Source organism: Citrus clementina, unplaced genomic scaffold, assembly GCF_000493195.1.
Source record: "Citrus clementina cultivar Clemenules unplaced genomic scaffold, Citrus_clementina_v1.0 scaffold_9, whole genome shotgun sequence".
In the NCBI taxonomy this organism is placed as follows: Eukaryota; Viridiplantae; Streptophyta; class Magnoliopsida; order Sapindales; family Rutaceae; genus Citrus; species Citrus x clementina.
In genome coordinates this window covers 28,108,816-28,129,529 of record NW_006261964.1, presented here as the reverse complement: position 1 = coordinate 28,129,529, position 20,714 = coordinate 28,108,816, and the positions used below count along the sequence as shown (strand labels likewise).

Below are 20,714 nucleotides of genomic sequence, written 5' to 3'. Positions count from 1 at the left end.
TTATTTCGTCTGTGTTGGACTCCTTTTGTTACAGTTCTGGTTCGAAAGTTAATAAGTCCAAAACATTAATACACTTTTCCAAGAATGTAGGTGATAGCGAGGCTAGTGCTATTTCGAGGATGCTTGGTTACTCGGTTTCCAACGACCTTGCAAGTATCTGGGAGTTCCTCTGCATCATTCTAGAGTTTCAAGTGGTATGTATCAGAAGATTATTGAAAAGGTAGAGAGGAGGCTTTCGGGATGGACGACTTCTCACTTATCTCTAGCAAGTCGTATTACGTTGGCTTAGTCAGTCCTTCAAGCCATCCCCATCTATGTGATGCAAACAGTCAAGCTCCCCAGTGGAGTGCGTGACAGAATTGACAGAGCTTGTAGAGGTTTTATTTGGAGTGGTGTCTCTCCGCAGCAGAAGCTTAGTATGGTGAGTTGGCGGAATGTTTGCAAGCCCAAATCTATTGGTGGCCTTGGTTTTAAATCTTTATCTATGATGAATAAGGCGTTACATATGAAACTTGCTTGGGGTTTCATTTCCTCTCCCGAGAGTCTTTGGGTTACAGTCCTGAGAACAAAATATGGGGTTGCTAATGACACCCTTCCTGAAACTTTGCACACTCGCTATGGTTCTCATCTTTGGAAGTCTATTAGCACAGTTTGGAGTGAAGTTCTTGTTAGTCGAATGTGATGTTTAGGCAATGGTGATTTTGTTCGGTTTTGGTGGGACCTTTGGGTTTCGAAGGATTTGCCGCTGGCAACCTATGCCATGGATACTATTCATGTTCATATCCTTGATTGTAAGGTGTCGGCTTTTATAAAGAATGATGGCTCTTGGTGGTGGGATCAGTTTGAGCATTTACTTCCCAATAATATCATTCTTCATATTGCGGTTGTGCTTCCTCCTTCTCCCATGCATGGTTTGGACACTTGTTTTTTGGCTCACTCTAGAACGGGGCTGTTCACTACTAAATCGGCTTATTTGATGCTCGTTGGATCAAGTTTGGTTATTGAGGATTACCGTTGGAGGTCTGTTTAGAGGTGGAAAAGTCCCCAAAGTGTGCGTATCTTTCGTTGGCTAGCTTTACAGAATCGTTTGAAGACCAAAACTGAATTGGCTCGGCATCATATTCCCATTACAGGGGCTTGTGATCGTTGTGGAGCTTCAGTCGAGGATACTCTCCATGTTCTCTGTGATTGTATGGCCGCCAAGACTTTTGGGCTCAGAATTGTCCCTTTGGAGAAGCGGCAATCTTTCTTTAACTCCAATCTCTCGACTTGGTTATGTGGGAATGTGGAGGACGTGAGTAGAAGTCAGAATATTTCCAACTGGTCGGTTTTCTTTGGTATTGGAGTTTGGAGGATTTGGTTCTGGCGGAACCAATTTGTTTTTAACAAGACTTCTATGGATCCTATGGCTTTATTAGTGGATGTTTCTTTGCGTGCTGAGGAGATGAGCAAGATTCACGACCATTGTTTGGTCACGAGAAGGTTAAAGATTGATAAGTGGACTCGGTGGTACCCTCCCGATTGGCCTTGGTGCACTTTGAATACTGATGGGGCTCATAAGGCCAATGGTGTTTCTACTGCTGGTGGTTTGATTCGCGATTATTCGAGTTGTTGGTTGATTGGTTTTGGGTTGATGCTTGATTCGTGTTCTGTTACAATGGCTGAGCTTAGAGGCATTTATCAGGGGCTTATCCTTGCTTGGAATTTTTGCATTCAGTGGCTGCATGTGGAAACTGACAGCTTATATGCAACTCAAATATTGGCTAACCAGGTGGTGACTACTAATGAATATGCATCCCTCATTATTGCTATCAAGGAGTATCTCCAGAAAAAGGATTGGCAGGTTTCTATTTCTCATATGTACAGAGAGGCAAACTCTGCTGCTGATTTTATGGTGAACCTTGCTTGTTCTTTGCCTCTTGGACTTATGGTGTACCCTAGTCCCCCACTGGGGGTTACATCCATTCTTCTGTATGATTCTTACGGGGTTGCGACTCCTCGTTCGGTTGTTTTTTAGCTCTTAATTGAGCCCCAATTGATCAAAAAAAATATTATTATTATTTTAAAAAAGTAATTTATTATTAGTTAAAAAAAAGACCTGGAACATGTACCTATAGTGTTGGAATATAATGAAAATAATAGGAACATAAAACCATTATAAGGTTTAAAAGAGCCGGAACAACTTAACTCAAAGTGAGAATAATTTACTAAAAAGTTAAAAAATTATAATGAAAAGTAGGAATTTATAAAATAAACTTAGAACATCACCCAAAATATTGGAATACACTTAAAAGAGTAGCAATATGTAACCAAAAATTGGTGGAAATAAAGTGGGAATTGATTAACAAGAAGCACGGATACCAAAAATAACTTGAAATATCTACACAAAATATTGAAATTCAATGCAAAGAGTGGGAATGTAGAACGAAAAAGTAGTGGAAAGGAGTGGAAGAGCTTAACTAAGAAGTTAGAACAACTTGATAAAAATTTGATAAATTCCAATGAAAAGTAGAAATCTAAAAATTAAACTTGACTAATTCATCTGAATATTGAAATTCAATAAAAAGACTAGGAATATAGAACCAAAATGTGGTGGGAAAAAAAGTTGAAGAGGTTAACTAAAAAGTTGGAATAACTTATAAAGAATTTACTAAATTCAAATGAGAAATAGGGAACTAAAAAATAAACTTGAAATATCCACCCAATAATATTGGAATTTAGTAAAAAAAAAAAGTAGGAGTATAAAACCAAAAAGTGGTGGTAACAATAATTGAAGAGCTTAACCCAAAAGTTGTAAATACCTACTAATAGTCTAATAAATTTTAATAGCAAATAGGAATCTAAAAAATAAACTTAAAACTTTTTATGCAAAATATTGGAATTTAACGAAAAGAGTAGGACTATAGAAACATAAAGTGGTGGAAACAAGGGTTACGAAGCTTAACCTAAAAGTTGAAAAGATTTATCAAGAACTTGATAAAGTACAACAGCAAGTAGGGATCTAAAATGAACTTGAAACATTCACGCTAAATGTTAGAATTTAATCAAAAGAGTAAGAATATAGAACCAAAAAATAGTGGGAACAAGAGTTAAAGAACTTAACCCATAAGTTGAAATAAATTTCAACGGGAAATATGTGTCTAAAAACTAAACTTAATATATTCACCCAAAATGTTGGAATTTAATAAAAAGAGCAGGAATATAAAACTAAAATGTGGTGGGAAAAAGAATTTAAAAGGTTAACCTAAAAGTTGGAATAACTTATAAAGAATTTGATAAAGTCCAATGAGAAGTAAGGATCTCAAAAATAAACTTGAAGTATTCACCTAAAATATCATAATTTAGTATAAAAAAAGTAGGAATATAAAACTAAAAAGTGGTGACAACAATAGTTGAAGATCTTAACCCAAAACTCGTAAGTACCTACCAATAGTCTGATAAATTTTAACAGTAAATAGGCCAATAGGGATCTAAAAAATGAACTTAAAATATCTACTTAAAATGTTGGAATTTAATGAAAAGAGCAGGATTGTAGAACCACAAATTGGTGGAAATAAAAGTTAAAAAGCTTAACGTAAAAGTTGAAAAGACTTACCAAGAATTTGATAAAGTTCAATAGTAAGTAGGGTTCTAAAAAAGAACTTGAAACTTCCACACAAAATGTTGGAATTCAATAAAATGAGTAGAAATATAAAACCAAAAAATGGTGGGAAAAAGAGTAGAAAAATTTAACCTAGAAGTTGGAATAACTTGACAAGAATTTGATAAATTCTAATGAAACATAGAGATCTGAAAAATGAACTTGAAATATTCACTTAAATGTTGGAATTCAATAAAAAGACCATGAATATAGAACAAAATTTTGTTAAGAGAAAGAGTTGAAGAGATTAAGCTAAAAGTTAGAATAATGTACAAAGAATTTGATAAATTTTAACGAAAAGTAGAAATATTAAAAACTGAACTTGATATATTACCCAAAATATTGGAATTCAATAAAAAGATGAGGAATATAAAATCAAAAGGTGGTGGGAAAAATAAGTTGAAACAACTGACCAAAAACTAGATAATGTCTAACAGAATGTAGAGATATAAAATGTAAATTTAAAATTTTCACCTAAAAAGTTAGAATTTAATAGAAAAAATAAAAATATAGAACTAAATACTGGTGAGAGAATGAGTTGAAACAATATACCAAAACTTAGACAAATCTTGACAAAAATAGGAATTTAAAAAGTAAATTTAAAACATGCATTATAAATGTTGAAATATGATAAAATAAGTGGGGATATAACTATTTTCTGACATATTTATAATATTTTTATAGTTTCTTATACTATTTGTTAATTTACAATTATTAAATCTTTTGCCTCATTTAATTACAATTTTATATTTTTTCCTATTTTTCAATAATTTTTTCACATTAAAAACAAATAAAATTTTTTTATTATATTAACCTGTTAAAAATCGGTTGTACCAATTGTGTGCAAGCACTGTATAAGATACAACGCTGCACTGTAGATAGACTCTAGTTGCATACACCCGTTTGATGTTTGTTTGAATGTGTTACATGTGTTCTTTTATCAAACACTTGTTTCCCTATAGGTAATCGGCTCATAAACTTTTCCTTAAGTTTCTCCCATTTGTCTCTGTGTCTCTTCTGCAGTCGTCAGATCAAATCCAACTCTCACTTTGCTAAGAGACGAACGACTAGGGTACCAAACCCATAACGCAATGTAGTTATGTCTTTAAGGGTGTTGAAACTTTTTCACACGCTATTGGTGTCAATGTGCAAGTGTACACAACAAATAATATAATGATAAATATTTGAGATCGTCTTCACATGGATTGATGTTATTAAATTTGCTACAACAATCTTAAATAGTGCAATTTGTGTTCTAAATTAAGACAAAATAATTAATGAAACTGATAAGCTAATTAAAATAAGGAAAAATATCCACCGTCCACCCGTTTTTTACACCTTTTTCAAAAATATACAATTCTTTCATTTTTTGGCTGGAATCCACCTAAAGTTACATTCTGTTTCACTTTTTCACTTCCATTTGGAATCCGTTAAAAAAACTAACGAAAACTTAAAAAAAATAACCATTTTACCCCCAAAACGAAAATTACAATTTCACCCTAAAAAATGCCAAAAATAATCAGATTTAATAATGAATATCATTATTGATACGTTAATGAAGTGCAAAAAAATCTTAACTACTAGAGATTATAACTCAATGAATAATAAAACTCTACTTATTTTAAATTCAATTGATGGTTTGTGAGACTGGACTATTTTTAAAACTACTGTTATAATTTAGCATTTTAATTACAGATATATTTTAAAAAAAACCTGCATTTGATGGTTGTGGAATTAATTTCTTTATTGACCGATGGGGAAAATAATTAGATTTAATCTGATTATTTTTGGCAATTTTTAAGGTGAAATTGTAATTTTCGTTTTGAGGGGTAAAATGGTCATTTTTTAAAGTTTCCGTTAGTTTTCTTAACGGATTCCAAACGGAAGTGGAAAAGTGAAACAAAATGTAACTTTAGGTGGATTCCAGCCAAAAAATGAAGGAATTGTGTATTTTTAAAAAAAGTGTAAAAAACGGGTGGACGGTGGATATTTTCCCTTAAAAAAAGATACAATAAATAAAAAAATGCAATAGATAAAATTCTCACGTCAAACACAAGAATAAAACCAATGGGGATGGAGTAGTTGAGTGATTAAACACTCTTAATGGTTTTGACTGTTTCTTCTAATTTTAGGCCTGGTTTCTACAACATCTACTACAACAGGGGGAAGAATCCTATTATATCCTCAGCTGTCGCATGTTGGATGTCTTACATCTATATGTAACCTAACATTGATCAATTGTTACGCCAACATATGATATAGCATTACACGATTAGGTTCTAATTACCCTACAAGGTGAATTCTTATGTCTAGTTCATTACTAATTTTAAATTAAACATGGCCTTTCTAAAATCAAGTAAAACTCAACCGAGGAAACTCAATATAAAAGCAAGTGTTGCTCTAATATGTTCCACTAAGATAGGCTCTTTTGTGACTCTTTCTTAGCTAGTATCATTAAATGGATGGTCAGCCGAAATAATTAATATAAATAAATATTATCAAAATAAAATGATATATCAAACATGCAGCAACACATATAATCAGTTAATGAACCATTAAGATTGTTTATCACTCAACCACAACTAAATTTAGTTCATAATTTCTAAAAGAAATATGAACAACAAAGTTTTGATCATCAAATACATTCTTATGATTAAAGAATAAATAAGAAAATAAGAGAAGACTAAGAAGAACTGAGTTCCCGATTGATTTATGCAAATTCTCCTATGATGCAACCCTTAATTTTGCTCTTGAATTCTGTTTTTCTCTTCTTTCTTTTTAGTTTTTATTCTTGGTTGATGGTCTCTCCCTTTTCTTTACATGTGTGCTCCTTTTATAGATGAAAATTAGGGCAATTGGAAGTCCAGGGCGCGTATCTTCCAGATTTGGAAACTCCATATCACAATTTGTTAAGTGTCTCGCGCGAAATCTTTCTGTCAATGCTCCAGCAATGGTTGCTACAACAATGGTTGTAGCATCTATACTATTCCAGACTTATTTTAATTCTTTTGCAGCCATGTTCTTTCATTCTTTTTGCAAGCCCATTGCAACAACATCATTTCCTTGAAATTCGAGCTTTTAAATACTTACATTTATGTATATAATTTAAGCACACAATTATTCGAAATCAAACAAAATTTACTAAAATGGATGTTAAAGCAAACTATCATTAAAATGCAATAAAAAACATATCATTTACTCTTTAGGTAATCTTGATTTAAGTTTAAAAATGTCATGATAACTCTCATTTCATAAAGTTATCACACCCTCAAACTTAAACCATTACTTGTTCTCAAGTAATGATAATAACATTAACATTCAATCACACATTAGTAATATAGCTCTACTATCAAGCTTCCAAGGATTCGTCAACCCTCAGATCACACTCTTACCCATGCAAAATTACCATAACAGTTCAATTCTAGACTTAAGCTAATTTTTTCCAAGGTGTGTATGTGCCACTTTGATCAAATTCTAGAGATGCTGCAGCATTGCACTGATGTTACATACACTTCAAAGGTAGAACACAAGTACAATCATACATGGGAGAAATAAAAATCACAAACAAGTTCAAAGCTATGCTATAGCAAAATACTCTCTCTGTTTTTTTTTAAAGATTTCTCTTCAATATATCATTGATTTTTTTCATGTGAATGTCTATCACTTGTAGTGATGACAACCACTTACTTACTCAATGTACAAATCAGAGTTACTGCAGTAATGCTCATGACACAATCTTATCTATAGACATCTTTAACTCAAAACTGAACATGGGGCTTATGAACAAACTTGACTACTCAATATCCTAGACAGAGGACATTTTCTCTAAATTCTTTTTTATCACTACAGCAAAGCTCATAGCTCTTGTTACCTTTGGACTCAGGTCTACATATGGGGTACATACTCAGCTCTGGTTACTCATCAATTTAAGCCATTGGAGCTAAATTTATACCAGCACAATTCAACAAAAAAAAATTCCCCAAACTTGAAATTTTGTTACTCTTTTCGATTTTCTAACTTCTGCTACAACATTCTCACAAAACTCAGCCAAAGCCTAAGTGCTGGGATAAAATTTCAGCCCTCATCCCTGAAGTATCTCTACTTGGCGATCTCAAAAATTGAATAAACTCACTTTATCTTCATTAGGTTTTTCACTTCATACATAATTACTAGACATCATAGCCACACCCAACACAAAACACACAATACACAATACAAACACATACATTAACACAACTCCTCCAAACTTGAGAAGTGTTGTATCCTTACAAGCACACAAAATAAAACAAACATGCATAAATTGGCACGAGAGAAATGCAAAATAAAAATTAAAAATAAAAGTTGCAGAAATTAAAAGAAATTAAATTGAGGTGGCGGGGGTACTCCCTTATTGTGGGATGGTTTGCTGCAGCACGAGTTGAAAGGTTCACTACTTTTTGGTGGCTCAAGCGGTCCTTAGGTGAACCTTATAGTGGGATGTGGGCTGCTTTTTCTTCTGGCCCAGTGATGGATTGGTTGGTGGAGTTCCAGTAGGTAAACGAGCTTTGGGCTGAATGGGTCTTTTCTGCTTGTGCTTTGGTTCTTCTGGTGTTATAGCACCTCCAGAGGTGGCCCCTTTACGTTTGCTAGATCCCTTGGGAATTGTGGAAGAAGATTTGGTTGGCATTTAGTGTGGAGCAGCTGGACCAGGTTTTGCTGCAGCAGAGTCCTCAACAGTGATTTCAGCAATGACGTCTAAGAGGCTCTTCTTCTCCGTAGTTGTTCAAGTAACCCTTGTGGTAGATGTTTCAAGTTCTGCATCAATGTCCTCTAGATCCTTCTCTGAGTCGTCTTCATCCAAAACTTTTTCTTAGCCTTTACTGGAGAGGACTGAGATTGGGGACTTAACATATTGCTCCTCATCTGGCTTGTCTTCTTCATCTCTGATGATATGTTTTTGCCTTCGTTTAGGAGGCACCATTTGAGGTACCTACTCTTTCTCCTATTTTGGGCTTTATTCTTCTTCTTATTCTCCAGGTGAGCTGTTGGTTTCTGATTCAGCACCTCTGCTTCTTTTGGCGCTGGTTGGTCTTCATTTTCTGACTCTGATTCCTCTTCACTGATTGCTGCTTGAGTGGTTGAAGCATCTTCTTCTGCTGGGTGGAAGTTAAATTACTGCAGCAGAGTATCAGGAAAGTCTCTGTTTTTTGCTTTTCATGTAAATAGAAAATTGATGCAAGTGGTCTTCAAGATGCATCAAGTAGTTCCAGAATTTATTATTTTCTCTTTGTTGTGCCTCTACACATTAAGTGATACTGTCACTCAACTCTTGCAACCTCCTTTTGACCCCAATGACCTTCATTGCTCATGTTACAACGGCATGCTCTAGTGTGGCTGCAGCAGATTCTCCAGCAAATTTATATATGGTTCGAGTAGTGAGAGCTCCTTCATTCTTAACGTGTTCATCCTCAACAGTTATGCTCACTCTTGACACAAGACATATATTGGTGATAAGGGAATGAAATGTCATGATAACTCTCATTCCATAAAGTTATCAAAGGGTAATAATATCAGTGAATCCATGACTAATGGAGCCACTCGGCCTTGTGAGGGTGGCAATTCAAGCCCCCACAATGCTAAAGTGTTTCCTTAATTATAACAAATTGTGGGGGATAAAGTCCTTTCTTAATTATAATAAATAAATAATTGAGTAGAGGTGGTAGATGTTTCTCAAATATTAATAAGGATAAAAATCTTAGCGGTGCTTTATAATATAATTGTAATAATAGAGAAAAATCTAACTAGTCCCGGGAATAATATTGAGATGAGATTTTGAATTTTATTAGTAACCCTTTACACCATAAACTACAAAATGATTAAAAAACTATAGAAAATCATAGCTTTTTTCCTAGCAAAGATTCAAGCAATCTAGAAATTGATCAAGATAAAATGAGTAGTTGGTAGTTTAAATATCTTGATTAAGTTCTATGATAGTGCAATCCGAACATTTAGTATTCTGGATTTACTTTCAAATACCAGAAAAAAAAAAGTTCACAAAGAACGACCTAGGTCCATCCCTCACAAAGAACGACCTAGACACTTTGAAAATATTTATAAGTAAGAGTACACGAGCTACTCGAAATGCGCCTACGGGCAAATATACATTCTACAGAATGTGCTTACGCCATATACGCTCTATGGAATGAGCATGCGGGCAAATACACATTCTACGGAATAGGCTTACGGGCAAATATATATTCTATGGTATGTGCCTCCAGACAAATATACATTCTACAGAATGCGCCTATGAACAAATATACATTTTACAAAATGCATCTACGGGCAAATATATGCATTTTACGGAATACACCAACAAGCCAATAAACATTCCACGAAACGAGCCTACTAGCTAATAAACATTCTGTGGAACGCGCTTACGAGCAAAATGTTACAAAATCAATCCTCTTTGTAAGGAACCAATATAAGTGCCGAATTTAAGCTAAAGTCCATTAAAGGTTAATGACCCAAAAACATGACAAATGTCCAAAGATTACTTGTCATGAGCAAGTATTGACACATATGAATATGTGTCTCCATGCATGGACTTTGGTTGACACTTGTCACAAGAAAAATGCCACATAACCTCTCCAATTGACTCTAAGTTGCCTATATAAAGGCCAAGACCCCCCATTTAAAGGTAAGAGAAAAATGAGCATAAAATGAGTAAAAAAAAACTTTGTCCATCTTACTCTAGATTTTATCTCTCTAAAAATTAAGTAAAAAGAATTGACTTGAGCGTTGTAGGGTTATCGTCGGTATGTTGGCACCCTTTGATATTGTTTCTTTTTGCATAACAATTAACCATAAGGAGACATGTGATTTGAGACACTCGCATCAAGGAAAAAATAAGCCACAGAACTCGATTTAGAAGAATGTCCGACACACAAATTAATCATTGTACATTGAGTAAATATTTGCATCAATAGTTTCAAAAATTGAAGTATGTTTGCCTTTACAATAAAATTGACAAGCTAGAATTTTCTCATCTATTATATACAATTAAATCAATTATTGTTTCAAGCGTCGATGGTTTGGGCCAAGGGGGTTTTGTTTTTATGAAATGCGGTATGTACATAAATTTACAACTAGATGACAAGTGAGAACAATTAATGACAAACAATTTATTTAAAAAAATACTAAAGAGAGAGAAAGATAAGGAAAAGTGTTTTTTTTTATGCGAAAGTAAAGCTTTCAATTAAAAGGAATCAGAAATCAACAGCAGAATCTCTGCTGGAAAGGTTTCCACCCATACAACCAGATTATCATAGTTCAGAGCTAAATGAGCTAAAACATGAGCAATTATATTACAAGCTCGAGATACATGTTGAATTTGGGACTGGTTTAGACTCTTTAAGCTGGCTTGAATTGCAAATATTTGCCAGAAAATTTCTGACAAACAGCCCTTCCTATTGCGCGCAAGATCAACAACTTCTTTGGAGTCTGATTCAACAATTATTGGTAGGAGCTTTGCATTTTGAGCTACTTGAATGCCTAGATTAACTGCAGCAGCTTCCATGAATGCCACATCTCCTCTGAAACTTACCTTCTGAACTGCAGCTGCTACTGCTTTGCCCCCATAGTCTCTGATAATCACACCTAGGCCTGCTGTTTGGTCTGAAAGCTTGATGGCAGCATCAACTTTCACTTTAAACCACCTATTTGGGGGGGGGTGTCCATGCTTGCTGGTTATAGCTCTGATCTCTGGGAATTGCCTGATCAGCTGGAGTTTTAACTCTCCTATATGAATCCAGAATCCCTATAGCTCTTGCCACTGATAAATGAGGATCTTCACGCTTTCCTTTGAAAATAAGAATATTCCTAGAATACCAAATAGACCAGCATAACACAATTATCATCTCTACATCTTCCTTTCTTCTGTTTGTTGCTAGCTCCTAGAGAACACTTAATATATTCTGCCGAGCTAGACATTTGATATGCTGATAATAATTAGTTAGCTTCCACACCTTATTAGCATGTTTACACCTCATCAATGCATGAAATATGTCTTTATTTTCCTTCTGACATCTCCAGCACACAGGCTCTTTAATGGTCTTTCTCTGCCAAAGGTTATGGGCAGTGGGCAACAAATTTTGAGCAGCTCTCCACATGAACACCTTAATCTTTTCAGGAATTTCCTTAGCCCAAATGACATCCCAATGAGTTTTGAAATTGTTTGAGCTACTTGCTGTCTCAGATAATTTCAGCTTCAAAGCAATTTGGTACCCACTTTTGACTGAGTAATTACCATGCTTGTCATAATGCCAAATAAGTTGGTCCGACTGAGGGGACTTTAGCAGCGGAATGCTTAGAATTGTTGCAGCCTCATCCTTCATGAAATGCTGAGCAATAACCTCTTCATTCCACTATTAGTTTCTGATCAACTCAGCTACTGCAACACGGAGAGGAAGAGTCTGAAGGGAGCTTGGTTTTAAAGTTTTCGGCTTTGGAATCTAATTGCTTTTAGAAAATGTACACTTTTTCTCCATCTCCAATTCTCCATTTTGAGCCTTTGCAAAGAACTTGTCTACCCCACAATATGCTTCTCCACACGAATGAAGGCTTTGAACCGAGCTTTGCTTCCATAAAATTAGAATGCTTGAAGTACCTTACTTTTAGAATCTTTGACAGCAAAATCTCTGGATTTTGCAGGACCCTCCAACCTTGCTTCACGATTAAAGCTTGATTAAAGCTGAAAAATTCTCTAAAGCCCAACCCTCCTCTCTTCTTGGCACAACACAATCTTTCCCATCTTGCCTAATGGATGCTTTTGTGCTTTTCTGAACCTCCCCACCAAAATCTAGCTATGGCTTTTTGGATGTCTTTGCAAATACTCAAAGACACTTTGAAGACACTCATTGCATAAGCAGGTACAACTTGAGCTATTGCTTTGATCAGCACTTCCTTTCCCCCGCAAGAAAATAATTTACTTTGCCAGCTGGACAGCTTGCTTAGGACTCTCAATTTGATATCGTTAAAGAAACCGATCTTCTTTCTCCCCACTATAGAGGGCAAACCAAGATACTTCTCATGCCTGGAGACAATACTTAGGTTAAAGATGTTTTTGATCTCCTTCATCCGCCTCTGATTTGTTGAGCTGCTGAAAAATATTGAGGACTTTTGATAATTGAAGATCTGACCCGAAGCCACTGCATACACATCAAATATCTTTTTTAAATTTCTGCAATCTTCAAGAGACTCCCTTACGAAGATCAGGCTGTCATCGGCAAATAAAATATGGGAAATAGACAAGTTCTTGCTGAAACTCAGGCCCTGGATTTACTTGCATCTCTCTGCTTGAATTATCAAATTCGAAAAGGCCTCTGTACAAATGATAAAAAGATAAGGTGATAAAGGGCAGCCTTGTCTTAACCCCCTTTGAGGATATATTAGTCCGGTAGGCATGCCATTGATAAGCACAGAAAAACTCGCTGTAGAAATGCAATTCATAATAAGATTCACCCACTTTGCAAAGAAGCCTAGCTGCTGCATTGCCTTTTCCACAAAACACCACTCCATTCTACCATAAGCTTTGTTAATGTCTAACTTTAAGGCAACTACTCCATTTCTTTTTCCCCTACTTTGCCTAATTTTATTAAGACATTCATAGCCTATGATTACATTATCAGTGATCAATCGATTTGGGAAGAAAGCACTTTGGTTGGGTGAAATGATCTCATCCAGAACTTGTTTCAGTTTATTAGCCAAGACTTTTGCCACAATTCTATATATAACATTGTATAGGCTAATGGGTCTAAATTCAGTCACCTTTCTAGGATTACACACTTTTGGAATTAAAGCAATATAAGTATGATTTAAAGGGGCAACACTACCTCCCTCATTGAGAATGTGCAAGCAGGTTGTTATCACTCCTTCCTTGACTAAACTCCAGTGCTTTTGGCAAAAAGGCTACTGGAAGACCATCGGGACCTGGTGCTTTGGTAGGGCAAATCTGAGCAAGGGCGGTTGAGATCTCCTCCTTAGTAAACTTCTGCTCTAGGGACATATTCATCTCATCTGTTACTCATTGAGGCAAGTCTGTTAAGGTTGTATTCAGATGGGCTAGAGAAGGATCGGTTGTGGTAAAGATGCTGGTGAAGTATTCACAAAACATACTTTGGACATCCTCAGGTTTTTCATTCCAGATTCCTTGCTCATCCTCGAGCCCCACTATTATGTTCTTCCTTTTTCTCGCTGAGGCTTTAGAATGAAAGAATTTTGTGTTCTTGTCCCCCTCTCGCAGCCAATCCGCTCTCGATATTTGCTTCCAATAAATTTCTTCATCCAACAAGATGTTATCAATCTGCCTTTCCATTTTTCTGATTTCATCACCACTCTCATGATGACTGGAATCTTCTCTGATCATCTTCAGCTTATCTTTCAGCCGCTTTAACTTCTTTTGTCTGCCCTTGAATTCATTATTGCTCCACAACTTCAGATCGGCCAAAGCTTCATTCGATTTCTTTTTAAACAAATCCACAGGGTTTCCCTTACTCCAACAGCTAGTGTCCTTCCATTCATGCTTAACGATCTCCTTACATTTCTCGTAGGAACTCCAAAAGTCTTCATAATGAGCTCTGTGAAAAGTTCTCTTGAAAAATCTCCCCTCTTTTCCTTTTTCGACTACTTCCATTAAAATTGGGTGGTGATCAGAGCACCAGAAAACTAAATTCAGAGCTGCTTTTTCCTGAAAATAGTTACCCCAACCCCTGTTGCATAAAAATCTATTCAATCATTCTTCAATAAAATCTACCCCAAACCTCATATTTGACCAAGTAAACGGATACCCAGTGCACCCCACGTCCCTCAAATTACACTCCCTGAGAGCTTCTCTAAAATCAGTTATCATGCTTACATTCCTCTATTTACCTCCTATTTTTTCATTTGTGTTTAGGACTTCATTGAAGTCCCCAAAACAGAGCCATGGTAAGGAGGAAAGATCTGCTAACCTTTTCAATAACTTCCACGTGTTCCGTTTCTGAACTGCTTCTGGATGCCCATAAATGCCCATACATCTCCACAAGCTCCCATTCTCACTGTGCACAACCGCGTCAACATGATGGAAGCTGTATGACTTTATATCACCAAAGCATAGCTAGGCCACCACCCATTCCTTCTCTACCGACAGCAAAGCAGCTTGGGAAACAAAACTGCTCACTCTTTTTCTTCATTTGTTGCACTGTCATTTTTGTTTCACAGAGAAATAAAATTTGGGGTTTATGCTCACGAATTACCTCCTGAGCTTCTCGGAATGTTCGGTTTTTCCCCAAACCCCGAACGTTCCAGTTTATAATCCTCATGGCTGTCGACGGGGCTGATTTCCAGTCACCGTCGATAGTTCATCAACAATAAATGGTGATTCCTCTATAGCTTCACCTTCCTCATTCTCAAGCTGTAGCTGAGTTGCTATTAGGAGTTGGTTTGGAAATCGTTGGAAAAGGGCAATATTTTTTGGGCTACTTTCTTTCAATCTTTTGGAATTTGGGTTGTACCAATTTTGAGAACTTGCTGGCCTTTTCATTACAACTTGTCCCTCTTTGTTTTTCTCTTTTTCTTCTAAATTGCGGGCTTGAGACTTCCATTTTCTCCTTATGGGCTTACACTTATTTGCATATGGCTCATTAACTCCATCCTCAGCTTCTAATTCCACTTGGCCCATGTATGCTTCTTTGTGTTGAGAGCCCATAATTTCTTTTTGCTTGTTATTGCTCTAATTCATTTCCGGCCCCTCATTCAACTCTTTTTTTGTTTTCAAAAATCATTTTTTTCCTTTAAATCGTCACCTTGAAGTTTTGATTCCCACTTTTTTCCTTCTTCAGACTTCTTTTCCGCCCTTTTTGCCTCTTCCTCATGACTTGTGATGTTGACCACTGGCCTTTCTGCGGCTGAATAGCTAGCCTTTGACCCTTTAGGTTCAGTAGCTCTATGCATTAAATGATCTACAACTACCCCTTGACCCTTGTCTTTTTCCGGATCCATTCGGGTTTGTTGCAAGCTCTCTGTTACCTCTTTCTCCATTGGATCTTGTTGTTTCTCCCTTATTGATATATGCATCAAATCTGTGCTTACTTGATCTTGAACTTTTGTAATTGGTTGACCAGGTTCTGCTTCCCATATCTCATTGCCTCTACTTTGTTTCAGCATTTTAGCTGATGTAGTTGCTTTAAGCCATGGGCCATAGGCGAGTTCATCCTTTGATTGAGACTTATAATAAGCACATTCCCTGTACTGGTGCCCAATGCGGCCGCAACAAAAACAAAAGTCAGGGAGCCTTTCGTAGTATACCAACATTGGGATGTCTTCTTCTTTATTTCTTTCTGCATCTTCCCTTTCATTCTCCATATTTTCCAGAACTACTAACTTTTTTAAAGGCTTGGTGATATCTATTGAAATCCTCATTCTAAAAAACTTGCCTATACACTCCCCGGAAGAATCGGTTTCAACTTCTTCTACCTTTCCAATAGCTCCTCCTAATTCTGCAGCTGTTTCTTTTTCCATACACATGATTGGCACATCGTGTAATTGTACCCAAAAGGATGCATGGCTAAAATCCTGCTTCTTAACATCTCCAATCCCAGACGGCTTTGTGAGAACGATAAGCGCCCTATCAAAATGCCATGGTCCCCCTGCTAGAATTCTCCGTTTGTCTTCATTCGATCCGAATTTAAACATAAAGACATTATCACCAAGGTTTTCAATTTTTATTTCCCGGCTTGTCTTCCACACCTGCTGCATTGCTGACCGCAGTCTTTCTATCCTTACTTCTCTGGAGAGAAGTATTTTTCCCACCAGACAACCATTCAATATTTTTTCCCCTTTTGTCTTCATTCCCCTCTTAAAGGTTACTTTTCCTTCCTCTTCTTCACTTAATCGAATAGATCTGCATCGCTTTATTAATTCTTCAGTATCCATTGATCTTCAAGGAGCTCAACCCCAATAAGTGCTCACCAACCTCAGTAAAAGCTTACGAACTGTTAGCTCCTGCGACTGGGCTACATTAACTAAGTTTTAATTCAACAGCATTAATGTTATTGGACTCAGAAGAAAAACTCATGAAAGAGTGACTAAATCCAGAGTTATGACAACTCTCTTCACCCCTTCATCCTTTTAGTTTTTAGAGAAAACCTCAGGAGAGGACTCCAGTAGAACTTGACTAATCATGACAATTGGAAACGTTCAAAAGACATTCACACTGAAATTTCTTTTATAAAAATAAATAAAGAAAGAAACATTTGTTTATGAGAACTTTCCATCAGATGAAGGGATGGCGACATTCCCGCGAGTTCTGGGACCCGTGGACTCTTGATGAATTTGAGGAAAAGTGTATTGAAAATGAAGAAAAAGAGTGAGTTAAGTAGAGAGAGCAAAATTCTCTTATCTTTCTCTCAACTTTCTCTCTCTTTAGTATTACTCATCAACCTTGTAACTAATCTATATTTGATTTGTATTCTGTAGTGGGCCTATTATTGCCTGCAATTATGCAAGTTATTATATATTTCTGGAGGAAATTATCACAAAATTAACGCGAGTGAGTAGTGCACGTTACAACTTAGAACGTTAAATGTAATCACTACCCACTTAACATACTGGATCATTAAAAATGCAATCTAACAATTTAATCCCGATTTGCGGTAGTCTACGAGAGTCGGATCGGATAGGAATCCGATCATCAGCTCAGTACTGCTAACCGATCATTGAATATTCAGCCCTTGCATGCTCAATAATGGCATTGAAGAAGTCCAATTGTTGTCGACCAATTACTAAGCCAATTTCAACCCCACCTTCTTCATCCCTGCATTCGTTAAGAGAGAAAGATCCATGCCCAATGTGACCCACCTCACTTTTCTTCGGTTTGCCCCACCCGAAATCTGTATCATACACGCGAAATTTTGGCGAGCCAGCAACCGTAACTAACAGACTCGGCGTTTTAAGTTTTTCTATAAAATGGGACAACGAATTTTCAGCCCCTGTTAGCGGACATTTCTTCAGTTCACAAATAGCTCTTCCAATTGCTTTGGCTGCAACAACAATCCCATTACTCCCCATTAGCTCACTTCGCTTAGCTGACCCAGATATTTGTGCTAGGCAGTTGCCAAAATATGTTGGTGGAAATGGAAGCCCAAGTCGTCCTCTGCAGTCTGCTGGTGCTATGAAGTGGGAAAGCGTGTCATCGTCCAAGTGGCCACCAGTAGTACCTTCCTTGCTCTCTTGTATCTTCATCCAAAGAACCCAAACGAAAGCGCAAGTTACCACATATGTAGATATGCGTGCTGCTGCTGGCTCGCTCTGAGTTTGAGTGGCAGCGACCACCAATTGTTTCAGTTTCTCAATCTCCGCACGTCCGAGAACCAACGTGAGACGGACCTTTTCTTGAGGAACAACTGCAGGAGGAGTAACACCATTACCACTATCGGCAGAGGAAGGAGCCGAACAATTCTTCAAAAAATTACGCCAATCATTCAAGTAGATGGAAGCGATTCCATCTGGGTCCTCGACCAAATCCTTGTCGTGGCAAGGCAAGTCTCCTAACCGATGGGTAACGGACATGGACGCCCAAGATTTCACAAAATGATTCAAACTTCTTCCATCGGCTGCCACGTGGTTGAAGGCGATCCCGATTGAAAAGCCTGAATTTGGAAAGACGGTGAATTGTACGGCCATAGTAGGCACCGCGTGCGTTTCCTCGGACAGCAAACTTGGGGTAGGCAGTTTCGGAACAAGTGACTGATGAAACGCATTATTATCTCGGGCTTGGTTAGCTGTCAGATGGTCAAAATCGTAGTCGGATTCAGCAACGGAGACCAGAACGGAGTCGCCTTCCTTGTACGAGATGTAAGGGTGATTCGGCGGCGGAGGACAAGTAAGATTGGCAGCAAAGGGGAAGAAATGCCGGAGAGTGAGGGAAAGTGAGTGCTTGAGATTGGGGTATATATTTTGCGTGAAATGAGGAGTGCTGATGTCGGGGAATTCATAGAAGAAGATACGCTGCATGGGACCTATAGAAATCCATACCATGTCCAGAAAAGTGAGAGGAATAGTTGTTGGGGACACTGAGCCCCGCGGGGGACCAACATGGCTTTCATCAACAACCCTTACCCTGTATGATGATTCAGCTGCCGTCGCCATCTCAGAGGAAACTAAGTAATTGACTTGAAGATTGCAAGATCTAGTTTTTATTTGTTGCTCCCTGTTTGTGTTGCGTACTTATAAATCAATTTAGAAAAAAAAAAGATTGCATCTGGGAAAACAAATCTGCAATTAATTAATTTTACATATAGACAACGGCACCGTCGACACTGCACGTGAATCAGTGAATGTGCCGATAACAAGCATGGGATTTATACTATCCCCAGGCGAACAGCTTTAAATAATATTTATTTCACCCGTCGTTGATTTCAATTTCAATAAAGTACAGTGGAAAGCTACTGGTGTGTTCGAGATACGTCCACGTACTAGCAAAGATTGAAAATAAAATTATTTGCTAAAATTAGGATTGAGAAAAAACCTAATTCTAGAAAAAATTGAACCGAACCGAACCGTTCCGTTCGGATCGATTTTAGTTTTAAAAAATAACCAAAATATATGATTTGTAAAAAAATCGAAATGCAGGCTCGGTTTTTGGTTCACTCAGTTGAACTGAAAAACCGAATAATTTTTGGGATTTATTTAAATCGACACGTGTTAAATTTTAATTGATTACATAAAATAACTAAAATAGGCATGCACACACACAATTACGACTATATATATATGTTACAATTTCTGCACCCAAAACAAACCCTAAACGCTAAAATCAAAATCGAAATCAAATCACCCACCCAAGAACAGCTTGTGCTCACCGTGCAACACCTTCTTCCACCGTTATTAAGTTGTAATTGTTGTTATTTTTAATAGTCTTTACAACATTATGTTTATTTAAATGGAGTATTGGAGTTTGGTTATATATTTTGAAATCTTAATATTTCATATTTTGTAAGTACCTTATTAGTAGTTAGTAAGGTATTAGTGATAAAATGTGTTTTGAATACTTTGTATTTATTGTAAATATTTGTAATGAAATTAGGATAAACTAATTGTTGAAAAAAATTATTACATTCATAAGGCCTAATGAACTAAAAATTTGGAAATTCAAAATAGTCAAGAACCGAAAAAATCGAACCGAACCAATCGGATCCGAAAAGATCCATTTATGTTTGGCTTTTATTGAGTTTGGTTCTTATTGGATTCCTTTTATAAAATAATTGATTTAAATTGATTCTGCTTAATGTCGATCCGAACTGATCCGAACCGAACCGTGCCCACCCTTAACTAAAATAAAGAAAAAAAAAATCATAATGGAATCAATTTCATGATCCCCGCAGTCACTAAGATCACTATTTTGCAATCATTATATTTATAAGGGGGAGTGGTTATTTCAACTTGAATTTTTTTTAATTAAATTTACAGCACAAATTTATTTTGAGCTATTGATATCAGATAGATATTAGAAGTCAAAGTATAGCATATAATGATTTCAATTCAGCCACTATTAAATTTCATTCAATTAATTACTTGAAATTTGTGTAAAAATTTAAGTTGAAATAACCTAACTCAATAAGTATATATTTAGTACGTTTTGTTTTTATTTATTATTTTTGTTCTAGCTGCTTGTAATGACTTTAAAACTCACTTGATAACCAAATTAAAGTCCTATGCTCATTTTCTTCTATATAAAATGAAAATCCTCTGTTTATAAGAGTTTAATTAATCTGAGATAGAATTTTTACATTATTAATTAATTATGTATACTTAAAATTTGAGTCATGCTAAGGCATAAATGTATATTTTACAGCATTGTAAAAGATTTTGCATATCACCTTTAAGTTAAAATAACCTTATCCTTTCTGTTAATATTATATGCAAATATGTACAAAATGAGAATATAACATGCAAATATGTACAAATGAGAATATAAGTCCAAATAAAATCACAATTAAAACCCAATAATAATAAGCCCAAAGAAATACATAATTAAAACCTAGTGCAAGAACCCAATATA

The 20,714-nt window shown here is 36.2% G+C and overlaps 1 protein-coding gene across 1 annotated transcript; it reads right to left on the bottom strand.

Annotated features, from left to right (window-relative positions):
- Nucleotides 1-17,136: 17,136 nt before the first annotated feature.
- Nucleotides 17,137-18,923, bottom strand: LOC18032737 (coumaroyl-CoA:anthocyanidin 3-O-glucoside-6''-O-coumaroyltransferase 1). Its single transcript, XM_006421723.2, has one exon. It carries the CDS (start codon nucleotides 18,800-18,802, stop codon nucleotides 17,360-17,362), a length of 1,443 nt encoding a protein of 480 aa, XP_006421786.1. The 5' UTR covers nucleotides 18,803-18,923; the 3' UTR covers nucleotides 17,137-17,359.
- Nucleotides 18,924-20,714: the final 1,791 nt, after the last annotated feature.

Excerpts from the sequence above, each read along its gene's own strand:
- LOC18032737 (XM_006421723.2), bottom strand. The coding sequence starts at position 18,802 with ATGGCGACGGCAGCTGAATCATCATACAGGGTAAGGGTTGTTGATGAA.